The sequence below is a fragment of the Cottoperca gobio genome, chromosome 24, assembly GCF_900634415.1.
Source record: "Cottoperca gobio chromosome 24, fCotGob3.1, whole genome shotgun sequence".
Taxonomy (NCBI): Eukaryota; Metazoa; Chordata; class Actinopteri; order Perciformes; family Bovichtidae; genus Cottoperca; species Cottoperca gobio.
The window spans coordinates 21,455,901-21,480,307 of NC_041378.1; the positions used below are offsets into that span (position 1 = coordinate 21,455,901).

A 24,407-nucleotide genomic window follows, 5' to 3' on the forward strand; every position below is an offset into this window, starting at 1 on the left:
AATGTTGAGTCATTTGAGGCTCCGTTAGTCCTGTTTGTGCTCATTTTTCATTCTGGCTGCGGTTCTTCTGTTAATTACAGCAAATATATATATTTTATTCCTGTATATGTGGCAGAATTTAGTTAACTATAATATGTTCTCTCTGAAGTTGCAATATCACACATCCTGTGACCCAATAACTAAAACACAACACACCAAACTTCTTCTGAACCCACATAAATAAAAACTAGAGCAACATTTTAGACAGAAATGTGCCTAATAAATACTAATTCATACTTCTCTCTTTGAATCTCCTAATTGGATCACAAAGAAGTGTGGTTTTCTGATGTACTTCCTTATCTCCTGATGAACCAATTTTCATAATTGTGACTTAAGGCACATGTGAGTTTAAACACAGGAGACTTTTTGTATTGAATGATTAGCCTTTCTCCAGTGCTTTGCATTTTAAAACTTCACCGGAGTCACAGATAGACTCCAGCAGGAATGTGATTATATCAACAAAATGGTGTCAGGTGCAAATGGCTTTGAGCTGCTCCACAACAATGACAGTTGAGTTTTCAACACTTGAGATTTCCTCTGGGACAGCCTTTCCATATTACCGATCTATAAAAAGAAGCAAATTGCCTGCTTGCACAACCAAACCACCATTTGACAGGGCCTCTGGGCTGCTTCTATTAAAGCTCTGGGTGGTGTTTTCCTCCAGAGCCTGACAGGCAGACTTCAGACTGCCCCCACCCTGCCTCTTGGATGCCTGCATCAGCCTGCAACCAGCCCCAGTCACTGTGGAAGACTTGTTTGCTGCTAACTGACACAGCCTGAGAGGTTCATGGGAACAAGATAGGATACAAGATACTTATGTGTACATAAGTATTTGGAACTTCTTTACACATCTCAGCAGTCTGTGGGACTCTGCCTGAGACGTGTAACCGGAGCCTGGAGGGAGGAAACACTGGTAGAAGAGTTAAGTGCTGCCTGCTGATGAGAACACTGGATGAATGTCCAACAGATTTCTCTGGAAAGGAAAACACAGTGTAAATGTTTGTCTATGTGTACTTTTACTGTATATCCTTGTACTCCACTTACCGTATTGCAATTATTTTGCATTAAAATGCCTTTAAAACTTTTCGACCATCATGAGACACTAAAACGTTCCACACAATCCTATTTTCAAGAACTTTCATGCTTATTATTCTGAAAATGACCTATCCCTACATCATCGAAATGCTGTTCAAAAGCTTTTTCCAGACCAAGAATATCATTTTGCTGGACAGAATAATTTCCATTATTATTATTATTTTTGTTTTTTGTTTTATTTATTTAAAATATTGGGTCTAAAATGTGTTTTTTAACGATAAATTCTTCAGTGTCCAACAGCAGAACGTAAACTCCTCGGGTCTTGTTCAGAGACAACACCAAGGACATGCCATCAGTGTCCTCCAGGGTGACTGTGTGTTACTTTATATGATATTTGCTAAAGCATGCAATGCATTGTATACCTTTTATTCTGTAGTATTTGTTTTAAACTAAATATATTTATAGAAATGAAGAGAGGGGTTTTAAAGCAAAAAGCATTATTGAACATAAACTGAATAAATACCAAAGCATACAATAATACGGTAGGTGTTGTCTTATTTTCCAAACTGGTCTTCAATGTCTTCCAAGCCTTCAGACATATCTCATCTCAACTGAAATCTGAGTGCCAGCAGAGACCGACACATTATTGTTTGATGCCTTTTTTCTGTTTCTATTGTGCAGTAAAATTATTCTACCTCTTAAACTATTTTCTACATTATAATTTTATTTATTGTATACTTTTTTTAAATTACGGCTGTGATTTTCTTTTCCTTTAGTTTTTATCTTTCTTTTTTTTTACCATCTTGGAATAATAAGATTATATTTTGGGAAAGTTGCAATGAATTAAAGATGCCATTAAAACTGTTGCTGTTCAGCAGGCAAACTATTGTATTGTATTTGTTTTGTTTTTCTTTATGATTAAATGCTTATTATAATGGATTTATATCTCAGGAGTAGCAGTGTCACATCTTATATAAGGTGACACATTTGAACTGGTCCTGTAGTGGCCACGAGTGAAGTCATGTCCATTGTCAAAGATGTTTACACTACGGGGAGTCCTGAAACACTGCGTCCATTCGTGTCCGTCCACAGTTTGCAGCAGAACTTTGCTTCAGCGCTTCTTGTTGCGACAGCTGCGTCTTCTTACAGCCACTCCCTCGTCATTGTTGCCTGGTATGACAGAGCTCCTATTGAACCTAAATTAGCTTGAAAAGGCTCCCCTGCCGCAGAGCTGCGTGCTGACACGCAAAGTTTCACAACTCTAACCGCCTTCGTGTGACCTTTGACATGTCGCACACTTACACTTTCTCTGTTGGCCAATCAATTTGGCAGCAACAAGGCAAGAAGATAGCAGCTTCATTACTGTCAGTGCTGAATATAATACCTCTAATGCTTAGTGTCACTTCCTTCTGAGGATAACAGCAAAGCTTTAATTAGAGGATGCCATGGCAACAGTGAGCATGTTTAGGTTAGGTTCAATGATTTAAAACAGACAGCCTCTAATGTAGTTGGATATCTCACATTAGCTAAGCAGTCATTGTTAAGATAGTCAGGGAGGTAAGAGAAGGACACAGTGACAAATAGTAAAGATATACAGGTGCTAAGACGTCTGCTGGGCTTCATCTTGTCCTTCACTTTTAAGAAAAGAATTCCAAGGTGGAAGTGCAGCCTGTGCATTTCAGAGCAGAAGCAAAGAACAAATACTGAAATAAATATAAATATATAGAGATATTGTTGATTGAAATCCTAAACAGCTGCGTAGAATGTTTGTACTGCTGTATACAGTTTGAAGGATAATCCTACTTCCTAACAGTGCCGTCTGGCCTTGGCCATCTTTCATACAGGTAATAAGTTCACACTTTTAAACATTATCAAAGACTAGGATATCAACAGGTTATTGGTTTTGTGCAAATATCGCAGCGCAGACCTTTTCATGAAGGTGGTTGAAGGAGAGGGAGGCTGTGTTCGCACGGCCAAACGAGTCCGCCACCATTGGAAAAGTGAAATAATCCTATTTTGCATGAAAACTGGACTATTAGTGGAATATTCATTGTCATTAGCGCTGTAAACAGCTTACTTGGAATATGTATTAATTTCGGGATAAGGGCTAAAAACTGAATATTTTGTGCTTGTTAAAGTAGTAGTCAACTTCCCTGTCAAGAGTTCATAATTCCAAAATGATTATGAATGATTATTGTAAATGTTATCTGCCTACATGATGGTTCTAAATGCCCTTTTTGATAATTGTAGTGGAGGAATACTAAACACATTTATTTAATATACAGACTGTAAAGAAATGTTTTAACTGTGGAATGTGTACTCCTCCTCAGTTCGGTAAAATCCTACATATTTCCAGAAACATTGCTGAGGATATGGGAGACCAAGGCAACTACAGTCCTGTTACAATGTTATCGTATCGAAATGATCCAAAGGCCCAAGCTGCAATAAACTGGAATGATGATGTTTGCTGGACTTCCAACTGTCCTAAACTTTAGGAATACATTCCAAAGAGGAGTACATCTTCCCATGTCGGTCACAGAGGAGGTAAAGTCAGCTGAGAGGGAGGAACACACAAACAAATGTTCAGATATTATTGATTAAAAAACCTAAAAGAATGTACCCTCCCAAATCCTGTCGTAGTGATGGTGTCATACAGACAGTTTATGATAAAAGTAACATTAATTCAGATTAATTCAACAATAATTAGTTATACACTTTCATGCAGGACTCGGCTGTATATCAAGGGCAAAAAGGATTAGCTGCAATTTGCATAATAAACAGGCCCAACAAACAAACAAAAACAGAAACGCAGAGGTAAATAAACCTTGAAGTGAGTCCTTGTCTGCTTCTGTCCATTTCTATGTACACCGTTTATTAATCAATATTTGTGGCCGTAATTACAGCTGTTTTGCTTGTTGGGAGGTAATGGAGATTAATTAGTGACCTGCAACAAATGCTGTATGTATAAAAGGATAATGAGCTCTGCTTTATGCTTTAATTTTTAAGTGATATTTCAAGTCATCCACGAAACTGGAGAATTAACTTTAAACTTTTTAATTGTGTTTTTTTGTTGATCTTTGTTTGTTATTCGAGACCCCCCGCTGCTCCATCTTCAGGGGGAAAGTCTCTCAAGCAGCAGAGCAATAATGTTTCAGGTCCGGTCATCTCAGTGGGACTCTCCCTTACTTAAGGTGACCTTCCACAGATTAAAAACACCATTTAGTGTCTGGTCACCAACATTTTGGCTCAAACTTTAAAGACTCTATCACAAATTAGAATCCGGGGAGCTGACAGGGAAGGCTTTTACACCGTGTCTGGAACTCTCTAACTACTTAATAATAAATAGATTTGTGCTTTATTTTGGTAATATTGTCATTCTGATTCTCCATAATGTGCAACCTCTGCCATGATTGTCTGCTATGCACATCTTCTTCCCTATATAATGCTTTTTTGGTGAGTCTGAATCAATAATCTGATCCACATTTGTGATTATGAGCTATACAAATAAGAATTACCACACACACACACACACACACACACACACACACACACACACACACACACATGTATACATTCTGTGCACTTAATTTACTGGATACATTTCAGATTAAGTTCAACATAAAAACATTTATAAAGTACAAGACAAAATAAACAGTCGTTATATTTTGGCTCGTGGCTTGTTACAGAAAAGCTGTCTTCTTCTTGGGGGCCCGGATTATGTTTGGATGTCTCTTCAACTTAAAGAGACATTTTGCTCTCTAAACTTCTCACATAGTTTCATTAAAGTAATTTTTAAAAAATGGTCAATATTATATTTCACAAAAAATGCAAAAAATGAGAGACGAGTCCACACAATGAATACAAACTTGTGAGGCAACATGTGTTAACATCTTTTCTTCAGAAAATAATATGTTTTAGTTGATTTCCATATGTCAGTTGAATGTGCCTTTGTTAGTTTGGAGTGGTGTTACATTACAGTTATATATATATAGGTATAAGGTATAGTCTTTCAAATAAAATAAACTCTGAAAAACTAAAAGCTTTGTCCATGGTGAGGCCCTCTGTGACAGGCCGGCTCCCCGCCTCCTTCTGGACACCAACACAGTTTGGTCACTCCACATAGTTATCTGCCAGGATGAAAGTTAGTCTAAAATCTGTATTTAAAATAATGCAAAACTCAAATTCACCATTCATGAACCAGAAAGCAGTGAGCTTTGAGACATAGTTTTCATACATCAGTAAATACTAAAATAGATAACAACAGACGAAGAGAAGCAGAACATGTTCCTTTCTGCTTGAGATAGGTGGAACATGTGTGTGAGAAAGTGGTTCTTGAGTTGAAACAGACTTGTTGAACCGTCACAATGAACAGATGAGCCTAACAGAGTCTCAAAGGTGACGTGACAGGGGAACTAAACACACTTGGTGTGTGAGTGTGTGTTTGTGGGTCAAACTGTACCAGAGCATCCCTCACCCTTTTCCTGAAGAAAACCATAAATATCTGAAGCAAGTTGTGACATTCCCTCCGCTGCGCGCCGCATTCCCCCAAAACATGCACCTACCTCCACGCGCCTATTGGCCGCCATGATTCATGACGTTTCCTTCTCGGCGCCACGATTGGAGAATCCCTCAGCCTGTCTGACTGACTGACATCACCGGAGCCACAGTCTCCTCCCAGCGGCAGCAGACGCTATTTGAGAGGGGACCAGCGGATTGTTGTACATAGAGCCGGTTTAGTGTCGTCAATGGGAAGCACAAGAGACGCTGGCAAAGAGAGTTACGGTCTAGATTGAAACCCGCGGCTGCACCATGCTCTCCAGGTCTATCCCGTGTCTGTGGATTACATTTTGCCTTCATTTATGCTGTTATGTAGACAGCGGAAAAGCACAGAATGGGAAGGAAGGTAAGTTCTTAAAGTTTGGATTCTCTTCCATCACATCGCATTTGGAAGATACAGCATGAATAGAAAGGTGTCCACATTTAGCAGACAGCCGCATTGTGTTTCTTTAAAAACATTTTTAAAAATATATATTTTCTCTTTAAATCCCACGCTATATTTAAATTACTCAAAAACGGGCTGTTTTTATACCCGGTGCAGTGAGATGAGGCCGGTGTGCGGGGATGACAGCGCGGTCTGCTCCCGGACTGTTTGCGAGCGACCTCTCGGTGATTTACGCACGGAAATTAAACGCCGTAAAACACGGATTAGACGCAGGAGCTATTGTTTATATTTTACTCCAGTGCCAGTACGTTATCGGCATAACTAGCCTGCTTGTTATAGATTAACAATCTATCACAACAAACTAGGCAATATCAGCGGATCGATCGTCCCAGCAGGCTCGCCTCCCTGGAAGTGAGTGAGCTGTCTTTCTGGACGCAGTTTCGGAGGATTATTTCCTCCAAAGTGGCCTCGGCTCTAACAGTACAGTCTTGTGTTTTACAGGAAAATTCGGCAGATTGACGAGGAGCCGTAATTTGCCTCAGACGCTCAAATTGATCAGAGTCAAGGCAATAAAAACCCCAAACAAGAGGATTTAAATATGCCCTAAATGACTGTAAATCGGCACTTTTAATTGATAGGAGTATGAATAAATTAATGTTATTTATGTAATTATGTTATGCGTAAAAACAGAACAGGGCAGGTATGGATTTTCTCACCGCCAAAACTAAAGTGTATTAACCGAGCGCCGTGTGGATGTTATAGCTGATATGAATTGTAAATATTCGTCGTTTATATGCGGGATTTCGCGGACCTCCATACACATAATCTCTTGTAAAATATACCCAGAGCATATTGTGTTTACGGCGATGCGTCCTGGCTGCTGCCCCTCTCGTGATGGAGCTGACTGCTGATATTAAAACAACTTCATTTTTATGAAATCCGCCGTGTAGTGCCGCTTTGCGTTCTCGCATGCTTCCGAAACATAAAATAGGCTGATTGGACAAATCTCCTCCACAGATTAAAACTACAAACAAGCCACATGCTATATGCTTTTACTATAGTTTTAGGGCCGTTTTGAGCTGAACATATTCTTGAGATAAAGCACATGTACTCCATTGGAATGAAAGCAGCAGCCGCTGCTTTGACCTCAACGCAACAACTTCCTCTCCAACAATGAGTTTTAATAGACGGAAGCGTAAAATAAATCCACATTTATTTGAACATAAGCGCTTCAATCTTACGCGTTATGATTTCCAACACACTAATATGCGCCTCTGTTTTTAGACTCTTTATTTCTTCTTCATGCACATTGTCAGTGTCTTCATTTGCCTCTCGGAAAGTTCCCCCGCAGACCCGCGGATCTGTCTACTGCAGTGTGTATATTCATATTGAATGTTTTAGCTTTAGTTGCTGCTGCTAGAAATGAGGTCACGGGTATATGCGCTATAGATATTGATGTGTGGCCTGTCAGTAATACCTCTCCCGGTGAGATTTAACCACCTGCCTCTCGGTTTCCTGTCACTAGTGATTCTGCTGGACTCCAAGGCACAGCAGACAGAACTGGAAGTGGATCTCCTATCCTCCCAATGGGGTAAGTTTGTAGAATTTTTCCATCACATGGATGTATTCCTTATCTGTATACTTTCCAGCTTTCTCTGATGTCCCACATCTGTGATAGGAATAATAATATTCAGAGGAGGCATGGAACATATATCAGGATCAGTAGCCGATATTTGCCTGCTCACAGAAGTCTATATAAGATAAAGAATGCAAGAGGCTGTTTCTGCTACTAAACTCTACAGGGTTTTGACATGCAGAGCACAAAGGCCTAAAGCAATCCACGTCCAACTTGCTAGTCTGATTAAAAGCAGGCTGTGAGAAACGTTTTTAATAAATAATGTGAGCAGAAGCAGATAAACTGAGCATAATCATTCTTTAAAGATGTGTTTGTGCGATAAAAATGCAACTGCTAATCTCCCTTCATTCACCGGTTTATTGTGTACAGTAAAGTCTGAAATATATTTCATACACCTTTGTCGTATTTATTACACAGTTATCACCTCCAGTTTGATTGCCAATCATTCAAAGTCTATGCCAGGTTGATGGCTTTCACATCTAAATTCATGGTGATGTTCTCTAACGGGTGAATTCATCTACAAATGTATCTGTTCTTGTTTCAGTGGGAAGAGATCAGCGGCTTGGATGAGAACTACACACCCATTCGCACATACCAGGTTTGCCAAGTCATGGAGCCCAATCAGAATAACTGGCTTCGGACTAATTGGATAGAGAAGGGCAATGCCCAGAGAATTTTTGTGGAACTGAAGTTCACCTTGAGGGATTGTAACAGCCTACCCGGTGTGGTGGGCACTTGCAAGGAGACATTCAACTTGTATTACCAGGAAACAGATTCGGAGGTGGGCAGGAGCTTGCGGGAGAACCAGTACGTGAAAATTGACACGATCGCGGCAGATGAAAGCTTCACCCAGGGTGACCTGGGTGAGAGGAAGATGAAGCTGAATACAGAAGTGCGCATAATTGGCCCCCTGTCCAGGCGGGGCTTCTACCTGGCCTTCCAGGATGTAGGGGCGTGTATCGCCCTGGTCTCTGTCAAAGTTTATTACAAGAAGTGTTGGTCTATCATCGAGAATCTGGCCACGTTCCCAGACACCGTGACGGGATCAGAGTTCTCCTCGCTGGTGGAAGTCGAGGGCATGTGTGTAAACGACGCCGAGGAAGGAGGCCGACAACTCTCCCAAGATGCACTGCAGCGCTGAAGGAGAATGGCTCGTTCCCATTGGGAAATGTATATGCAAAGCTGGATTTCATCAGAAAGGAGACGCATGTGAACGTGAGTACCTTTTTTTGTCTTGAAACACATCAGTCACTAGCATTCGCAAAGTTGCTTGTTTTTAAATGAACTTTTAGAAATCAGTCTTAATTTCACACAACAAAAGATGCGCCAAGAAAAAATACAAAATAAATAAACTGGGGAGTATTTGTGATTTGATTATGCATTGCAGGTAAATGACAATTGAAGCATCATTGGTTGAATTGTTGTGTTGGCAAATGTGATTAAAGCAGCCGATTTGACGGCAGTAAAAAAAAACAGACAAAGTATTAAGGCCAAATACCCTCCATGTCATAATTAAAGTCTGAGTTAATTGATTATGATGCTTTTTATAGCCATGTTGACACTTGGATTATATTATAATAATAACTTGAGTTTAGTTCCTCGGCTCAAATACTTCTGCCTTTCTTACTGGCAACAAGCCAAGACAATCACTCGCATAATACACAGGTCCAGAGGAAGTCCAGCTACTTTTTCAATATATTTCTAATCCGGCCAAATGACCCTGACAGAGAGGGAAAACAAATAGCCGTCATACTGTGGCATTTAGGCCTCAGGATATTTATGAAGGAGCCTAACAGGAAGGTCAAATACAGCATCGCTGTGGCTCAGTTTTGCCTTGTTGTGGTGCCGGATCGTGCCGCTATAATTAACAATAAAATGCGTTCTGCCACACTGAATGCTCAGAGGATTATTTTCAGTGGGCACCTGACTTGAAAGATAAAAATCACTATGGATTAGATGGGGGTGATTTAGGTCACACAACGTAAGTGGCCTGCCTTGTCAGCCAAGCTTCTTTTTTTGGGCAACCTCAATCTCAAGCAGCTTATAAGGAGCAGCAGCCAGTAATAATTGAATGGAATGTGTCTAAGAACAAATTAGTGTCCCTGGCAGACAAGCTTTTATGCCATGCTGTCATCCATTAGGGACCCCACTGAGGGAGGTGTGTTAATGAAATGTATTAGGCCATGTAATTTAGAGCAACACCACCCGCCTCAAGTTGTGCTATGTCTCTAATGTTAGCAGGCTATCGCTGATTCAACCCCACAGAGCTCCCTTTTATTGTCCTTGTTGTTTTAATATGCATAGATCCAGTTGTGCCCTTTGGTGGAAAGAAAGCCCACAATTTATTTCCACAGGGAGAGTGATGCGGCATAACATCCAATAGCTCTGGCTTGTCAAAGTCATTTTAGCTACTTTTCCTTATCATGTCTTGGTGGAAAGCCATCAGAACAGACGACTGTTGCAACTCTCTATTAATTAATCTGTTCATGTGTCAACTAACACAAACACCTAGATATAGACAGCAGTACGATCAATCTACCCTCAGGTTGTTTAATGTGTATGTATCAAATTCCAGTCTTGACACTGCAACTTTATGAGCTTTATCTCCACTGAGGCATGAGAAGCCTTTGTATAAGGGGTAGTTAATCTAAATAAAATGAGAATCACGGTGCACCATCAGCACTTTTTCCAGCAGCTCCACTGACATTAAATTGTCCATTCAGTAGTTTCCCCGAGCACAATCTAAAAGCTATTCAAAGTATTTCTATCAGCTGAACAGCAGAGTCCAAGTGGCTGTGACCGTTAAAAATGTGAAGTACTGGCATTTGGACCTCGGACTAGCTTGTCTTGGTGGTGTAAAAGTACATCTTTGTAATAGTGCCTCAGGGTGATGCTGCACCTTTAGTATAAAGGGTGCAGTATGCTTCAAACACACTAGTTTGTACAGTAAGTGGGGTCTGAACATAGCTACAGGATAAAGTGTTTGGACCTGTTTTGAATGTGCAAACTGGAGGACACGGTGAAAAGCCTGCTGTCATAGAGAGTGGGGTGATTCATTTTACAAATGGGGATAACAGTGCAGCATTCTTGGTATTGCACTCGTTTGTACACATAAAACTCTTCTCTCCTGTTAACTGTTGAAACATATTTTCTGTAGATTGTCCTAATGGAATTAATGGAAGGTGCAGGGGCCGAGGGGTTTGAGATGCCGTTGAATGATAGGACTCACACTTCTTCTGAAACATGCTGATGCCTTAAGACAGTTTTGATGTCTGCAGTGTGCTATGATTACAACATGGCCGTCGAGAAAAATATTCAGCCGGAGGGCGGGTGCAGGTGGAGTGAACAAGTTGAGCTGTCAGTCATGTCATTTGAGGTGCCTTCTCTGTGGATGCAAAGGCCTCCTCTGAAACGTGTTGTGATCCTCTCATTCATCACCGTCAGCTAAGAGGGACCCCTTGTCTTTCACCCTTATGCCCCCCTCCCTCTGTCTCTCTTTAACTCTTTGTGTGGCAATCTTTGGCTGTAAATGTCACTCTTCTTCTCCGCCTGCTGCGTTCACTGGTTTCAGTGTAATGGGTGATGAAAAAGGCTAGTTGAAGTGTCCCCGCAGCCTGCGCGGGCTTCATTTTGCGAAGAAGTGTGTGTTGTGAAAATAGCACCCATTCATCCGCTGGTCTTGTTTAGCGCTGGCTACTGGTTGCAATGGAGCCACAAAGTCGTTTAAACAGAGAGAGGGCCCTTGTGGGAGGACATTGGCGTCTTTGTTTTCGCTCAGTCCTGGGAATGTATGTTGTCCGATTTTGACACATCACATCATTGTGGTCCTAAGTAACGAGTGGCTGAGAAATGATTAACTGTTGACCCTCAACCAGAAAAGGGAGAGGCCACTATGTGGTGGAAAACAGATAGAACTGGCTCTATGTCACAGCTATCTCTGCATGCTAACAAGAGAATTAATGAGAGGATACGGCATCCTGTAGACGCTGGAACCATCCATCTTGACTGTCAGGGAGTTGGACAGAAGTTAGTTGGAGACTGATTGATGATTTAGCCCCCGAGGGAATAGGGCTGAGCAGTTGGGGTCTTACCACGACAGCTAACATGTATGGAAGCCACCAGGCGGCCCGTGCATCCAGGCCCAATTTCAAGCCTGGAGAAAAAGCTGCATTTAGCATTTCAAATGAACCCAGGAAGAGACAGGAGGTCCTCATACATCTTGATGGTCCCCTGATTGATAAGGTGTGAATTTAATACACCAAATGGCTGTCTTTTACAACTGCTCCAGAGCTTAATTATGCAAATGACAGGTGTGCGCTGAATCCACAAGAGACCCAAATGGACCTAAATCACTCAAGATTGAAATAAATTGGTGATGGATGGGAGCTGATCCCTTCACTGCCAGTGAATAGTAGCATTCTTCCTCAGCCCAGGGCTTTTCCTCCTTGCTGTCTTGGCGTGGCAGCTAGCAGTCAGACACACAGATGTGCTATTCTCTCCTTAGGATGTTACTGCCAATACAGTTGGCAGTGTCCACAAAATTGATCAAATAGGGGAGGACTTTGAAACATGAAATGAGAAGTGTTTTTCGATTATTAATTTTATGTCATATATTAAGTAAAATACCAAAATGATCTGGTTCCTTTCTCTGAAAGGTGAGGATTTGCTGCTTGTCTCTGCTTCATCATTAATGGAATATGTTTTTCTTTTATTATTTTCTGACATTTTACAGACTAAACATTAAGTATTTTTTTAACATCATGTTTATTATTGATTATTCTATATACTATTTTCTTGATAAATAAATTAATTGTTTAGTTTAGCAAATAAAAACCAAGACAAAAAGGAAAGAATATTGACATTTGAAAAAATGGTAAGGGTGGATTTCTGCCGATTTTGGCTGAGAAAATATCCTAGATCATATAAATCATTGTTTTAAGCTCTTACTACGTTTATATCTGAGTTTTTGTAGGATGCGTCATTCACTTTCTTGCTGCACCAACTGTCCTAAAAGTAGCTTGAACTGTCTTTACCTTCGTACTGATTTCCTGCATCGCCCCAAAAATAGGGTTTCTGTGCTCTATATGCTGTATGTAGTGGACAAAACAAAGAAATAGGGATTTCATAGCAAGTTTCTGCTGCATAGACTTGTTCAGATTGGAAAAAGGGTATTATGAAAAGGGTGTTACATTTTATCTGAAGTTGCTCCTCCTGAACAGATGTAGACTTCATGACCAAAAGACATAACTGTATCCCTGTGCACTTACTTTTCTCTGATCTAATTCCTCCTCATTAGTAGAAACTAAACCATTATTTACAGGTTCATTGCATAGTTACTATGTAGCCACACTTGTGTCTGAGTAGACTAAAGTAATCTAAAAATAACATCACTAGTTTGCATGACATCGTACCCTACATGTTCTAGATCACTTCGTATCATAAAATACAAATCTTATCAACAATTTGAATTATTTTAGTATTTGTTTTATTAACACAGGACAAACAGCTGTAACTCATATGAATGGAAAGAGGAGAGGACTTTCCATGCCTGAGTCTGTACAGATAATAATCTACTGAAGAAAAAGAGTTAACATCAGGAGCACTTTTCTTCCATGATTTCTAATCCGATGTATTGATGTTGATCCTGATATTTCTAGATTGTGTGTGTGTGTGTGTGTGTGTGCGTGTGCGTGTGCGTGTGTGCATTATTTCAGTGAAGTTGTTTCTCTGAAAAAGGTTCTGATTTTAGACTCAAATTGCGCCAACCGCCATTTAAGGCTTTTGCAAGTAATTATAAAAAAAAACAGCGGAGTGATGACTAATCAGTATCCAGGTCTTGGAATCTGACCTGCTGGTCCACATTTGAGGCCCTACACTGCATCACATGAATAGACAGAACCAAGTAAACAGTCCTCATTCTCACACAAACAAAGGCACATGGTCAGCTACACCGGCAAGAGATTTTGTTAACCCCCAAATAAGGGAGACCCCTGCGACTTTGTGTCAGATAGCGTTATTTCCAAGGTGACACAGGGGTCCGTATTTGGCCAACCATAAGGTCAGTGAATATTAACTTCATTTACACATGGCTGCAGACCAGGCCGGTGGCACAATGGAAGCCTGCCTGTTGTGTTCAGTAACACGAGCGCCCTGGCTGACAGGACACTGTCAAGATGGAAGATGGATGATCGCAGCAGTTGACCCCTGATCGTCAGAAGAGTCACCTCTCTGGCCCCCTCTCCCTGCATGACAAAAGAGCCCTCCCCGCAGTGCAGCGGCCCTCATCTCCACTTGCGCTAACAGGTTTAGACATCTCCATCGATCCTTGCATCCATACCTCTTGCATTTCTAAGCTTTTACCCTTTTTAGCTATCTAAACCGTGGCACCAATGTCTTTTTTTGTAATTGCTTGCCTGCTGACTGCTTGAGAGGGATGTGATCAGACAGGCGGACTCCATGTCAGAAGACAATGTCTTTGGTGTTCTGTGTTGTGTCCCTGTGGCAAGAGGGTGAAAGTGATATGTGACTGGGCCCGGGGTCTGGCCACCTTAATAGGCAGCGGGGAGTGCACTGTAGTCAGTGGAGCTGCTCCTTTGGGAGGCTTCAGACCCCTGGCTCTGTACTTCAATCTTTCTGAAAGAGGGAATCAATAACTTATTACATAACTTCAAACATTTTCCCACCTACATCCAGAGCAGAAGAAACAGAACTTAAAATGTGCCAAAGAGGGCTCTGTTGCAGGAAATTCTGTTTCTGCCAGATATTTTTGTTTTTGTGTTCCAATGCAGACAGCTTGGCAACACAGGAGGAATCCATATAACAATCAGAAAATAGCAACAATAGCCCATCACAAGTTCCCAAAGCATAATGAAAATGACTCATTCTTTTTCTACCTGTCTAAGATATTTGTGTAGTGTGATACTACTAGGGGTAAATCTTTTTTTGTTTCTTTCCTTTGGATGAACTGACCCTTTATGAGCAGTCCAGCCAAGCCCATGTCTTTGTGTGTCAGGGCAGGCCACTGGGACGTAGCCCCAGCAGTGACGAGTGGCTAGTTTCACATTGTTCCAGTCCTTTCTGTCACAGCTCTGGGACCAAAGGGGGGTGTGGTGGTGGATTGGGATGGGCGGGGGCTGGGTCAGTAGGGTTGGTAGACACAATTCAGAGATAATGCTCAGTTGCTGACTGGGGACATTTTCATTGCCGATTTTGCTTGGGCTGCAGGGGGCTTTGGATCGGTCAGACCTTTGGACCCTGTGCTTTCATCCCCTGAATGCAGAATCCTCCTCTCATCTGCGGTGTCTTATAGCACTGCTCCCTTTTTGAGCTGACCACCTCATCCATGAAAAGGTAGCCACATGGCCGGCCTGAAGGGCCCTCTCCTGTTTCCATGTGAGTTAAATGAACTAAACAAAAGATGATTAGGAAGGGGCATTTTCCATGTCACTGGGAATCCATTTCAAAAAGCTCACTCCACATGATAGCTTAAAGAAGCAGAGACCTTTTGGGAGGACTGAGGACTCGAGGTATGGCTCCTGCTCAGGCCGAAGGAGAGGCTGTAAATTCACCAATGTAATGGGTTAAATCTTAAAATGCCCTTGATTTTTCACCTCCAAATCCATGCAGTAAATCAACAGGAGCTGAAAGAGAAAACAGGTGTTCAAGTTTGTTTTTTGCAATTTGAATTGCTGTCAGCAGCGACTCTAATGCAGCTGGAGCAGTTGTCTTTTGTGAGATCATGTTACTTCCTCCTTTACGTTTCACTCAAACCCTTTGTGTGATGGTCTTAGATTTATCCTCAAAATAAAAGTGTAAATAAGCTGGACATTACTCTGTCAACAAATCATATGAAAAGACCAAAAAACTTTAGCCTGTCTCTCAAAACGTTCCGATGTTGCTACATCTGTGACCCTAGTGGTTAATACTAGTGTAAAGAAAAGTGAGAAATATAATATAATAGTTACATTTCTTAAAATCTCAATAATTTCCAAAACTAGCTTGCCCCTGTAGTGTTCAGCAAACATTACTCAACAGGAGAAAATAATAAATTTTTTGGGGACTATTTTCAGCTGCGGATTAATACACATTTGTTGTTGGTGTATGAGGGATTCACTCAAAACAAATGATGGAAGGGTATGGCTTTGCTCTTGAATGGGATATTTTGACAAATATACATTATCACCAGCCTTATTGTCTATTCGGTCGGTTCAGCCCAATTACAATAAACACATTTACCTATTATTATTATTATTATTATTATTATTATTATTATTATTATTATTATTATTATTATTATTATTATTATTATTATTATTTATTCCCATGAAGATAGTTGTTGTTTTTTAAATCTTGAAATGTCTGTGTCTGAGATTTCTGCCTCCAGACCAATGAAATGGAGGTGAATGAATATAATTTGTAGTGTTCAAAGCATAAAAAAGGGATAATAAAATTCAGGATAATCCACACTAAATGCTAAGCAGTTTTATAGGGTCTATTTCCCTTCCCCTGTATTGAGGTGAAGGTCGAAATCAGAAACAGACAAGTCAAGGACTTCAAATGCAACAAAGGTAGGTGAGATAATATGTGTCTCTGTATACTTGTGTGAACTGACTCTTTGAAAGTGATGATGGTCAGTGAGGAGGATCTGAGATCAACATGAATCAATTGTATACATTACTATAATAATAGTTTAATGCAAGTATTGCTCTTCTTGATCATTTGCAATTAAACAAACACTTGAACGCTTTGTCCCACTTTTAGGTTAAACTTTGTTGGGTGACTGTCGCAGTACTTAGTACCCAGCAGGAGCATTAGTTTAAATGTTAGTCTAATTTAATCAGTGTCTGGCTTTGATCTTTGCTGTGAACAACCGAGCAGGCACTTGCTTCAGTTTTTCCTGCTCAGAGGGCAAAGCTGCATGCCCTCCAACACAGTGTAAGGGAATGCTAATCTTCTCTTTGTTTCTCATGGAAAGCTACTTATCTCCCGCTAAGCACAGGTACCTCGGATGAATGGGTTGGTTGTCTGAATTGTGTGGAGTGTAGCAGCAGCAGCCAGACAGAGCCATTCCAAGTATGCGTGTGGTGAAGGGAGGATCCAGCTCAATATGACATCAGATTATTTAAATGTTTTTATTCTGATTTTGGCCTGACGTTGCCATGTCCTAGGTTCCCTTCTTCTTCCAAAGCCCTCAGGAAGCGATGGTGTTCGAAATGCAGTTGTTTGGAAGGGAATGACATTGAAACTCTATCACCATCCTGTGTTTCAGAACATCCTCATTTCTTTTCCTCGTGTGATCTGCCACTGTTTCCCGGAGCTGGATAGGCGCCTCGCCTCTCATAGGTGGGAGATTATCATGTCTACCGACATAATCCCAGCTGCTGAGCAGGAAAAAAGACTTAAATCAGTGTAACAGGCTCAGAGGAAAAAGAAAGATTTGACAAACACCTGCTGCTTGCTTTGTTGCCCTGGTGATCAGACTAAAAAGAGTGTTTGAATGTGAAAAATTAAAAAGTATAAAACCACAAGAATTCTAAAGGATAATATTTGAATACTCTAAATCCAGTTTAGATGATGCAAAGCTATAAACAAAATGGAAGCAGGCACTGCAGTAAGATTAATAAATAACTCATGTCTTCCTTCAAGGTGCACTTGATTTCTCCAAAAACCTTTGCAACTACAAAAGTCCACACATCTCCCGCAAGAGGAGATCAATTGAGCTGTCTTTTGGCTTTTCAAGTAGAAGAAATACACTCAGCTGGGCTTTTTCCCAGGTCTGCCTGCCTGTGCTGCTCTGAAATTACTCACAAGATATACTGCCTCTTACATTGTAGGGGAAAACACCACAGGCTTTAGTCCATAAAAGAAAAGCAGCCATAGTTCAGCATGCATAAAATGCCAGTAAACAGAGCCTGATGAATGTCCACACCAAGTCCTACTATTTATTGAGGCAAAGAAAATAAGTCACATCTAATCAGAGCAACACACATCGGCCCAAGGCTACATTAATGCTTAAGGAATAAGCTCTGTGTGAGCTATTGACATCCTTCTCCATCTAAATGCACGGTCTTGGTCCTGATCATATGCCCTGAAAGTAAAACCGAAGAACATGAAGCAGTCTTTGGGTTTTTAAATAACCTTTTCATGGTTGTCTGAACATCCAGCTAGACACAGGGCATTTTGAAATAGCTGACAGAGAATGTTTATGACAGTATTAACAATGGCTTGCAGTGTATTAGAAATGATCAGACTCGTTTTAGGGAGAACATTCCTTTGTTTTTCACGGGTAGCAGTGGGTATCAGGAACATTTCTTGTGGCACCAAAAAACGAAATCTGCCATTTAATTTCTTTTAAGATTATTCTGTCTTATTTACTTAAACATAGTTTCTCATTTAAAATCAAGTTTTACCACTTTTTTAAACATTTAACAAAGGAGCAAAACATTGTATCTCCCTGGCCCTATTAACCCCCTGCACCCCCACTCTCTCCTTTTCTATGCTAGAAAACACAACCTGGCCACAGATTTATTGTTTATTTATGAATATACATCATATACTCACAAGACTCATACATTGAAGGGCTTGAAACTAGATTTTATCATAGAACCAATTTCAAGAAGGAAGACTGCATACAGGCCAGTTTAGCATTGGATGTCAGAATCCTGCAGACACTAGGAGGAAACACACTCTAATAAACCACAGGTGACAGGCTCCCCATCGTACCAGGCCTGTGTTTAAAGTTGATATTTAGAAAGACATTTCCCTATCAGAGCAGCAGCGGGCATGGCAAGCGCTTTACGGGAAGCAATGGTGCTCCTTTGAAATAAGAAAATAAACTGTTTCCTTTATCACGCTTGACCCATTCCACCTGGCATTCATCAGTGGCAGGGCCTGCATGTTGGTCCTGTCGGCTGCTCTCCTCCCTCTGCCTCTTTTATCACTCTAATAGGGTGCTATCTCCAGGCTGCTCTCTCCGGGTCTCCGCAGCCCTTCCATACGCATTCTTTCCACATCCATCCCACACAGGCGGATTTAACACATAATCAGGCCGGACGGGAGGGCAGCTGGAGAAGGGGGAGGCCCAGCCCTGACAGGACTCATCATGCTAGGACTTTGGAGACAGAAAGGCCCTCACTAGTCATTCTCACTCTGGCTCTGTTAGTTTGCAAAAAACGGAGGGAATCTCCCACATTCCCACACTGCAACTCACTTAGAGCCCCGTCTGCAGTATTATTGAGACAGATAGGGGGAGAAACTCAATATCCCAGCTGCCCTATTTGGAGTGTTTGTGGACATCCACATTCAGCCCAAAATATATGACCACATGGATCATACACGCCATCATACGCCCCTGTGAACACATCCACCTATGCAGACACTCAAAGTACAAACCGCACCAGACCAAGAGTAATTGGTCACAATCTGACGCCGCAGTCTTGGTCTGGGCCGGTCAGATTCAATACTTTACAATGTTGTACTCTTGTCGGCAACAACGCATTTCGGTTATGCATTGTACTTTACCAGCCACAGCAAATACATGGACAACTAGAAAACTACACAGAAAGCAAAAAGGGCACATTTGAAATCCAAACTGTCAGCAAAGGCACAAGATTAACTGAGGGGGAAAAACACCAAGTGCCATAGTGTCACCCCCCAGACAAGGGAATAATTATTTTCTATTTTGGCCAGGAAGGGATATGTCAGGCTGTCACATAAGGAGTCATTGCCGCTCTCCCCCCTGCCTCTGTCCCTCACCCCGAGTGTCATGACACTGCCAAAGCGTGAGAGAAATTGGATGTAATTCAAGAATGTTAAGAAGCGCAGCTCGGAGGGAAAATAAATAAACCGAGATCTTAGAAAATACAGAAATCCGTTTTCCCCCTTTTGTGTGTGTGTGCGTGTCTGAATAAGATAAGGAGACTTTGTTTTATTCTTTGGCCTGTGTGTGCTGTGATTGAGACACTATAGTCATAGGAGCGTTTGATTATCTCTATCCCACTACTCCGAGGAGCTCTCCTTTGTCGGGCTCTTCTTCCTCTCTCTCTATAAAATTGCTGACTGCAGCTTGTCCCCCCACACATCACTGAATGAAAGTGCTTGACCACTGGAAAGGAAATTACAGATGCTGGCTCTGTAGCGTGCCGAAGAACTGGCTGGAATGTAAGACTTGTATTTTTTCTCTCTCTGCCTAACCTCAACCCGCTTCTCTAAGGACTCACTAATTTTCTCAGTGTCGTAAATAAGCCGGCTGTTGTGTGCCGCTGAGCTTTTTTAACGGGCCAAGTCAACAAGTACAAACCATTAGTCTGCCTTTATCTGTGCCAGAAGAGGACCAGACTTACATAAATGGGCCCTTTTTTAAAGGGGTGACTCTTATACACTTCATCCTTACACATGTAATTACACGTTGGAGCGTAAGTCCTCCAGTCAAAGTCAGTGGAAGCAGTAAGAGTCTGGGTTTTGTACAATGTTTTAACTTGTTGGTGTGTCAATGTTTGCCAGTAAGGTGTCAGTCATTTTGTCAGTTTAGAAAGCTACAGGATGAAATGACTTGGTGTAATTGCTTTTTTGAAGCTCAGAAGGAAAGATATGCTAAGAGACAGTCGACAAAGAACCTCTCACTCACTATCATCTCATCTCGGTGTCACAGACTTAGGGCGTCTCTTCAGCATCTGGTGCCAGGAAACGGAAAGTCACCAGCAGCGAGTCAGTGTGCTCTGTGCTGCTGGACTGGAATGCTGGGCTGGGACGGCTGTGTTTGTACTTGTCACTCAATGCACTGCCAGTGGTGGGGAGAGCTGCAGAAGCACTTAGTTGCCTGTGTCATGCAGGCATTCGATTTTTGAGGCCTCATTTGCCGGCTTGTTGCTTCTGTAAACATTTCCGGGTGCCAAACACAGTCCGACACACTGATAAACACATGATCTTTTGCTGAAAAAGATTTTAAAATGAACTGTGTTTTGCTTGTGAGCTTGAGTTAAAGGGCAAGTCCAGTTTATTGAAATGGGGCTCTTATTTTTGAAGTTTTTCATTTTATCAGTTGTGGTAACTGAACTCAGCAAAGTCATTTCTTAGATCGGGGAACATGGCAACCGAAAAGTCTTGTGGGGGAAGAACCACGTGCAGTCAGAACCAGAGAGGTTGTAGCTCACAGTTACATACTCACAAGTACTGATACTGACTATTTTAAGCAGATTTGTCAAATTAAACAGTTTTCTGTGTCTTTCCTTTTTTTTCTTGCCTCTACTTTGAAATAGTTGAAGATTACATTTAGGTTTAGTTAACATGTGGGCCTACCTGCGCAGGGACTGCAGACTTACTAGCATGTAACACCATCTTTAAAAAAGGCATCTTTTATTGATTACAAGACGAAGACATTTTCTGCAGACTTTCTCAAGAGGTTGTTCTGAAACATTGAATGGACACAAACTTGAGGAAATGAGAACAACATTGTCATAAACATAAACATCATAATGTCTTTTTAACAAAAGCCTTTTCCAGTTGGAGTGTAGTAAACACTATCGAGGGCTATGCTAAGCAGGTGATGATTGATCTGTGTTTGTATTATACAGACATGTTTACAGCTTTTACATTTGGGGGAACTGGCACTGGCACACGGTGTGGGCTGGCACCCCGAGTTTGGGTACTGGAATTGGTATTAAGGGAGATAAGGCATAAGTCTAACCCACAGAAATACTGTGAACAAAAGAGATAAGTGGTAAGAAATTGGAGTTATCCAATAAAGTTGAGTCTACTTTCGAAAGCCCTCCCCTCCCCAACCTTGTGCTCATCTTAATCTGGGCAGTGGATGCTCGTCTCTGCCGGAGTGGTGGTCGCGATGGGACATCCATGCCTCCGCACACCGGCCACCCAGCAGATGATCTCTCAGAAACCCAAAGGCAAACAGACACGCTGGCTTATCAGAATGTTTAAACAACCCGGCATAGTGGGAGAAGGTAGGGTCTTAAATGGGATCCAGCCATTCTTTAACCTGCTGGAGAAGGCCCTTCAGGGTCATTATCAACATCCAGGGGGGTGTTTACACTCCGCATCAGATACTGCAACTAGACATGGTTTCCTTTGCTGTTTATCAAATGCTCATCAGAAGTGAACAGTAAAAAGCAGGTAAACATGATGAGTCCGCACTTGTATACTCTGTTTATATGTTTTGCCTGGTCAGCATTCAAGACCCGCCACTCGCAGCCTCCTCGTGCTCTGTTTTCAATTACCGGCTCTGAAAGGTAAAGAAAGATTGGAGATAAAATCATCTCTTGGAAAAAAAAGTTCTTGTTTCACGAGGCTGTGGCAGTGCGATAAATGGAGAATGACAGGGCTTTCATGTAGCTGAAATGGGGATACCCTGAGCTCCGGCCTCCTTCTTCATGCCGCTCTGGAAGTGGTAAAACAAGAAAACTCAGATTCCTCTATCCTTCTTATTCCGGACCTGTCACAGGATGTGGTGGCCAATATATTTTCCTGGAAAAAATAACTATAGAAATAGCAGAACCCAGATCTGTAAAGGGGGAGTATGACAATCTTTGCTCATTTCCCCCAGTGGCTCATGAAAAATGCATTTTTGTATAATTTGATCGTTTGTATGCAGAGCGACTCACAGAAGTATAGATTTCTTGCTGATTGTTTAAGAAATCATGTGGCCTGGATTGCAACTTTTCACCAGGCTTAGCTCTGTTCTGCACACAGACGGTCACTGTGGATTAGTCGACACAGAGGCCAAAATAGCCAGACCCAAAAAAGACATTTTATTATTTGCTGGTATTTAAATATTGCATGCATGTGATTCACAGTAAGGATGCTATGCATCACTATGTTGTTGCTATTTACATTATGTCTTTGTCATCACTTGCTGTCATGGGAGTTATTTCTAAATGGGGGGTGGGTGAATAATTTGGGTGTAAGAGTGTAATTGTTAAAAGACCATTTCACCACACATGATGAGTCAGTCAGTCTATCAGGTTGTTTACTGTCTTGGTCAAAGGTAAAATGTTGAAATGAACCATGTGCCTGTGCTCGACATTAACGCTTATCTCTCTGCGCTACTGAAGAATGTTTCCTCTCAGAGATAAGACTTGTTATAAACAAGTCGGACCTCCTCACTGCCCTGAGGATTCATCAGAATAAAAATAGCCTTGTTATTTACTTCTTGAAGTGAGTGTCGTAGTTTATCCCGGGCAAATGTCTCAACCTGAGATTTGCGATGCTTTTTCATGGCTCAGTCTGCTTGATGACGGGGGCAGGTTCAGTCAAATACTGGCTGATCCAGGATGTGAACGCAATACATTGTCCTGTCATGCCCTCTTCATCATCAGAATTCAAGTGACGACTTCTGCAGACTGTGTTTGCACAGGACTGGAGAATTTAGTGATTTGTAATGTCTGCTGAGCTCATCAGTGATTATAATGCTGTGTGAACCTGGCTTTGCTGGAGTTTACTAAATAAAAGTATCTATTGAGTTTCTTTTTACATGAATTTACTTTATTTTATACCAGCATTGCCATATTTACCCATTACTGAGCATTTAGTTACTGCTTAGTACATACTGTATCTTGCCCACACTTCTTTGATAACCAAATGTAAGGGATCCTTATCAAAAACTAATACATAATGGCACATGTTGTTTTCAGATTTCTTTTAACTTCAAACGATGTTGGCATCAGTTTAAAAATCGTTACTTTGTATCACCAGAAGTACATTGAGCTGTCTACAGCACCAGAGGACCCTGGTTTATTAAAACAACATTTCCCTCTGGGGTCACAAGACAAATGTTGCTCGATGATTAATGTGACATGAGAGAAGAAATGTTCTGCTTCACAAGTTAGTATCTTCTTTGAACTTTGCTTTTTTGGTATAAAGTCGTATAATTTGTCCTCTGAGCAGTTTTGAAGGGACAATGACTTTAGTTGAACTGTTCACAACTCTTAGACATAGTCTGTGAGAAGTGGACACTTAAAGGGTCGAGAAACAAAAAGGTCCAGAAACACAGCTCTACTCAGTTTTTCAAACATTTTATATGGAAAATTGTTAAATTGAGCACTCGACCTGTTTTTTAAAATAGCCACCTTCATTATGCTGAGATTGAAGGGTACCATACTATACTGTAATACTGTCTCTGCAAACAGGGTTTATACGTTTCTTTTTGTCTTCCTCTCTGTGCCTTGGCCTCATCCTTTTTTTCTTTCCTTCTGCAGCGTGCGGTCGTGGTTTCTACAAGTCTTCCTCCCAGGACCTTCAGTGCTCTCGTTGTCCAGTGCACAGCTTCAACGACCGCGAGGGCTCCTGGCGCTGCGACTGCGAGGACGGCTACTACCGAGCACCCTCTGACCCTCCGTCTGTGGCCTGCACAAGTAAGTCTGCCATGCCGTTGCTAGGTAAACACAGCGCAGATCACTTGATGGGATCTGAATTTAAACAGCCACACATGGCAGGGAAAAACACACTCCAGACCTGCTCAGCCAGTCTGCAGTGGTCTCATGAAAGCCCCAGATGTGTTCCATGGCAGTCCTATGCCTCCCAGTATGTCATTATAATTATGTTTGCAGGCTTGCATGTCTGTTTTCTGTCTTAGCTGGTTGCTAATGATGAGAGGAGCAATTTGCCATTTCCCGTCTGAAAGATTGCAATTACAGTCAGCAGCAGCAGCGCAGGCAGCACCCTGCGTCTTCATTTGTCCTGGCCAGTGTAACAGTTAGGTGACAGCCATTGATGGCTTATTTACACAGGCTGGGGGATTCAGTCTGA

The 24,407-nt window shown here is 41.5% G+C and overlaps 1 protein-coding gene across 1 annotated transcript in view; it reads left to right on the forward strand.

Moving 5' to 3' along the window:
- The first annotated feature begins 5,818 nt into the window (after positions 1 to 5,818).
- Positions 5,819 to 24,407, forward strand: part of epha7 (eph receptor A7) — a 72,947-nt gene continuing 54,358 nt past the window's right edge. The window contains 6 exon segments of the mRNA XM_029462666.1: positions 5,819 to 5,977; positions 7,542 to 7,582; positions 7,584 to 7,607; positions 8,197 to 8,754; positions 8,756 to 8,867; positions 23,858 to 24,013. Of these exon segments, the coding sequence (XP_029318526.1) occupies positions 5,884 to 5,977; positions 7,542 to 7,582; positions 7,584 to 7,607; positions 8,197 to 8,754; positions 8,756 to 8,867; positions 23,858 to 24,013 (985 nt within the window). The 5' untranslated portion in view covers positions 5,819 to 5,883.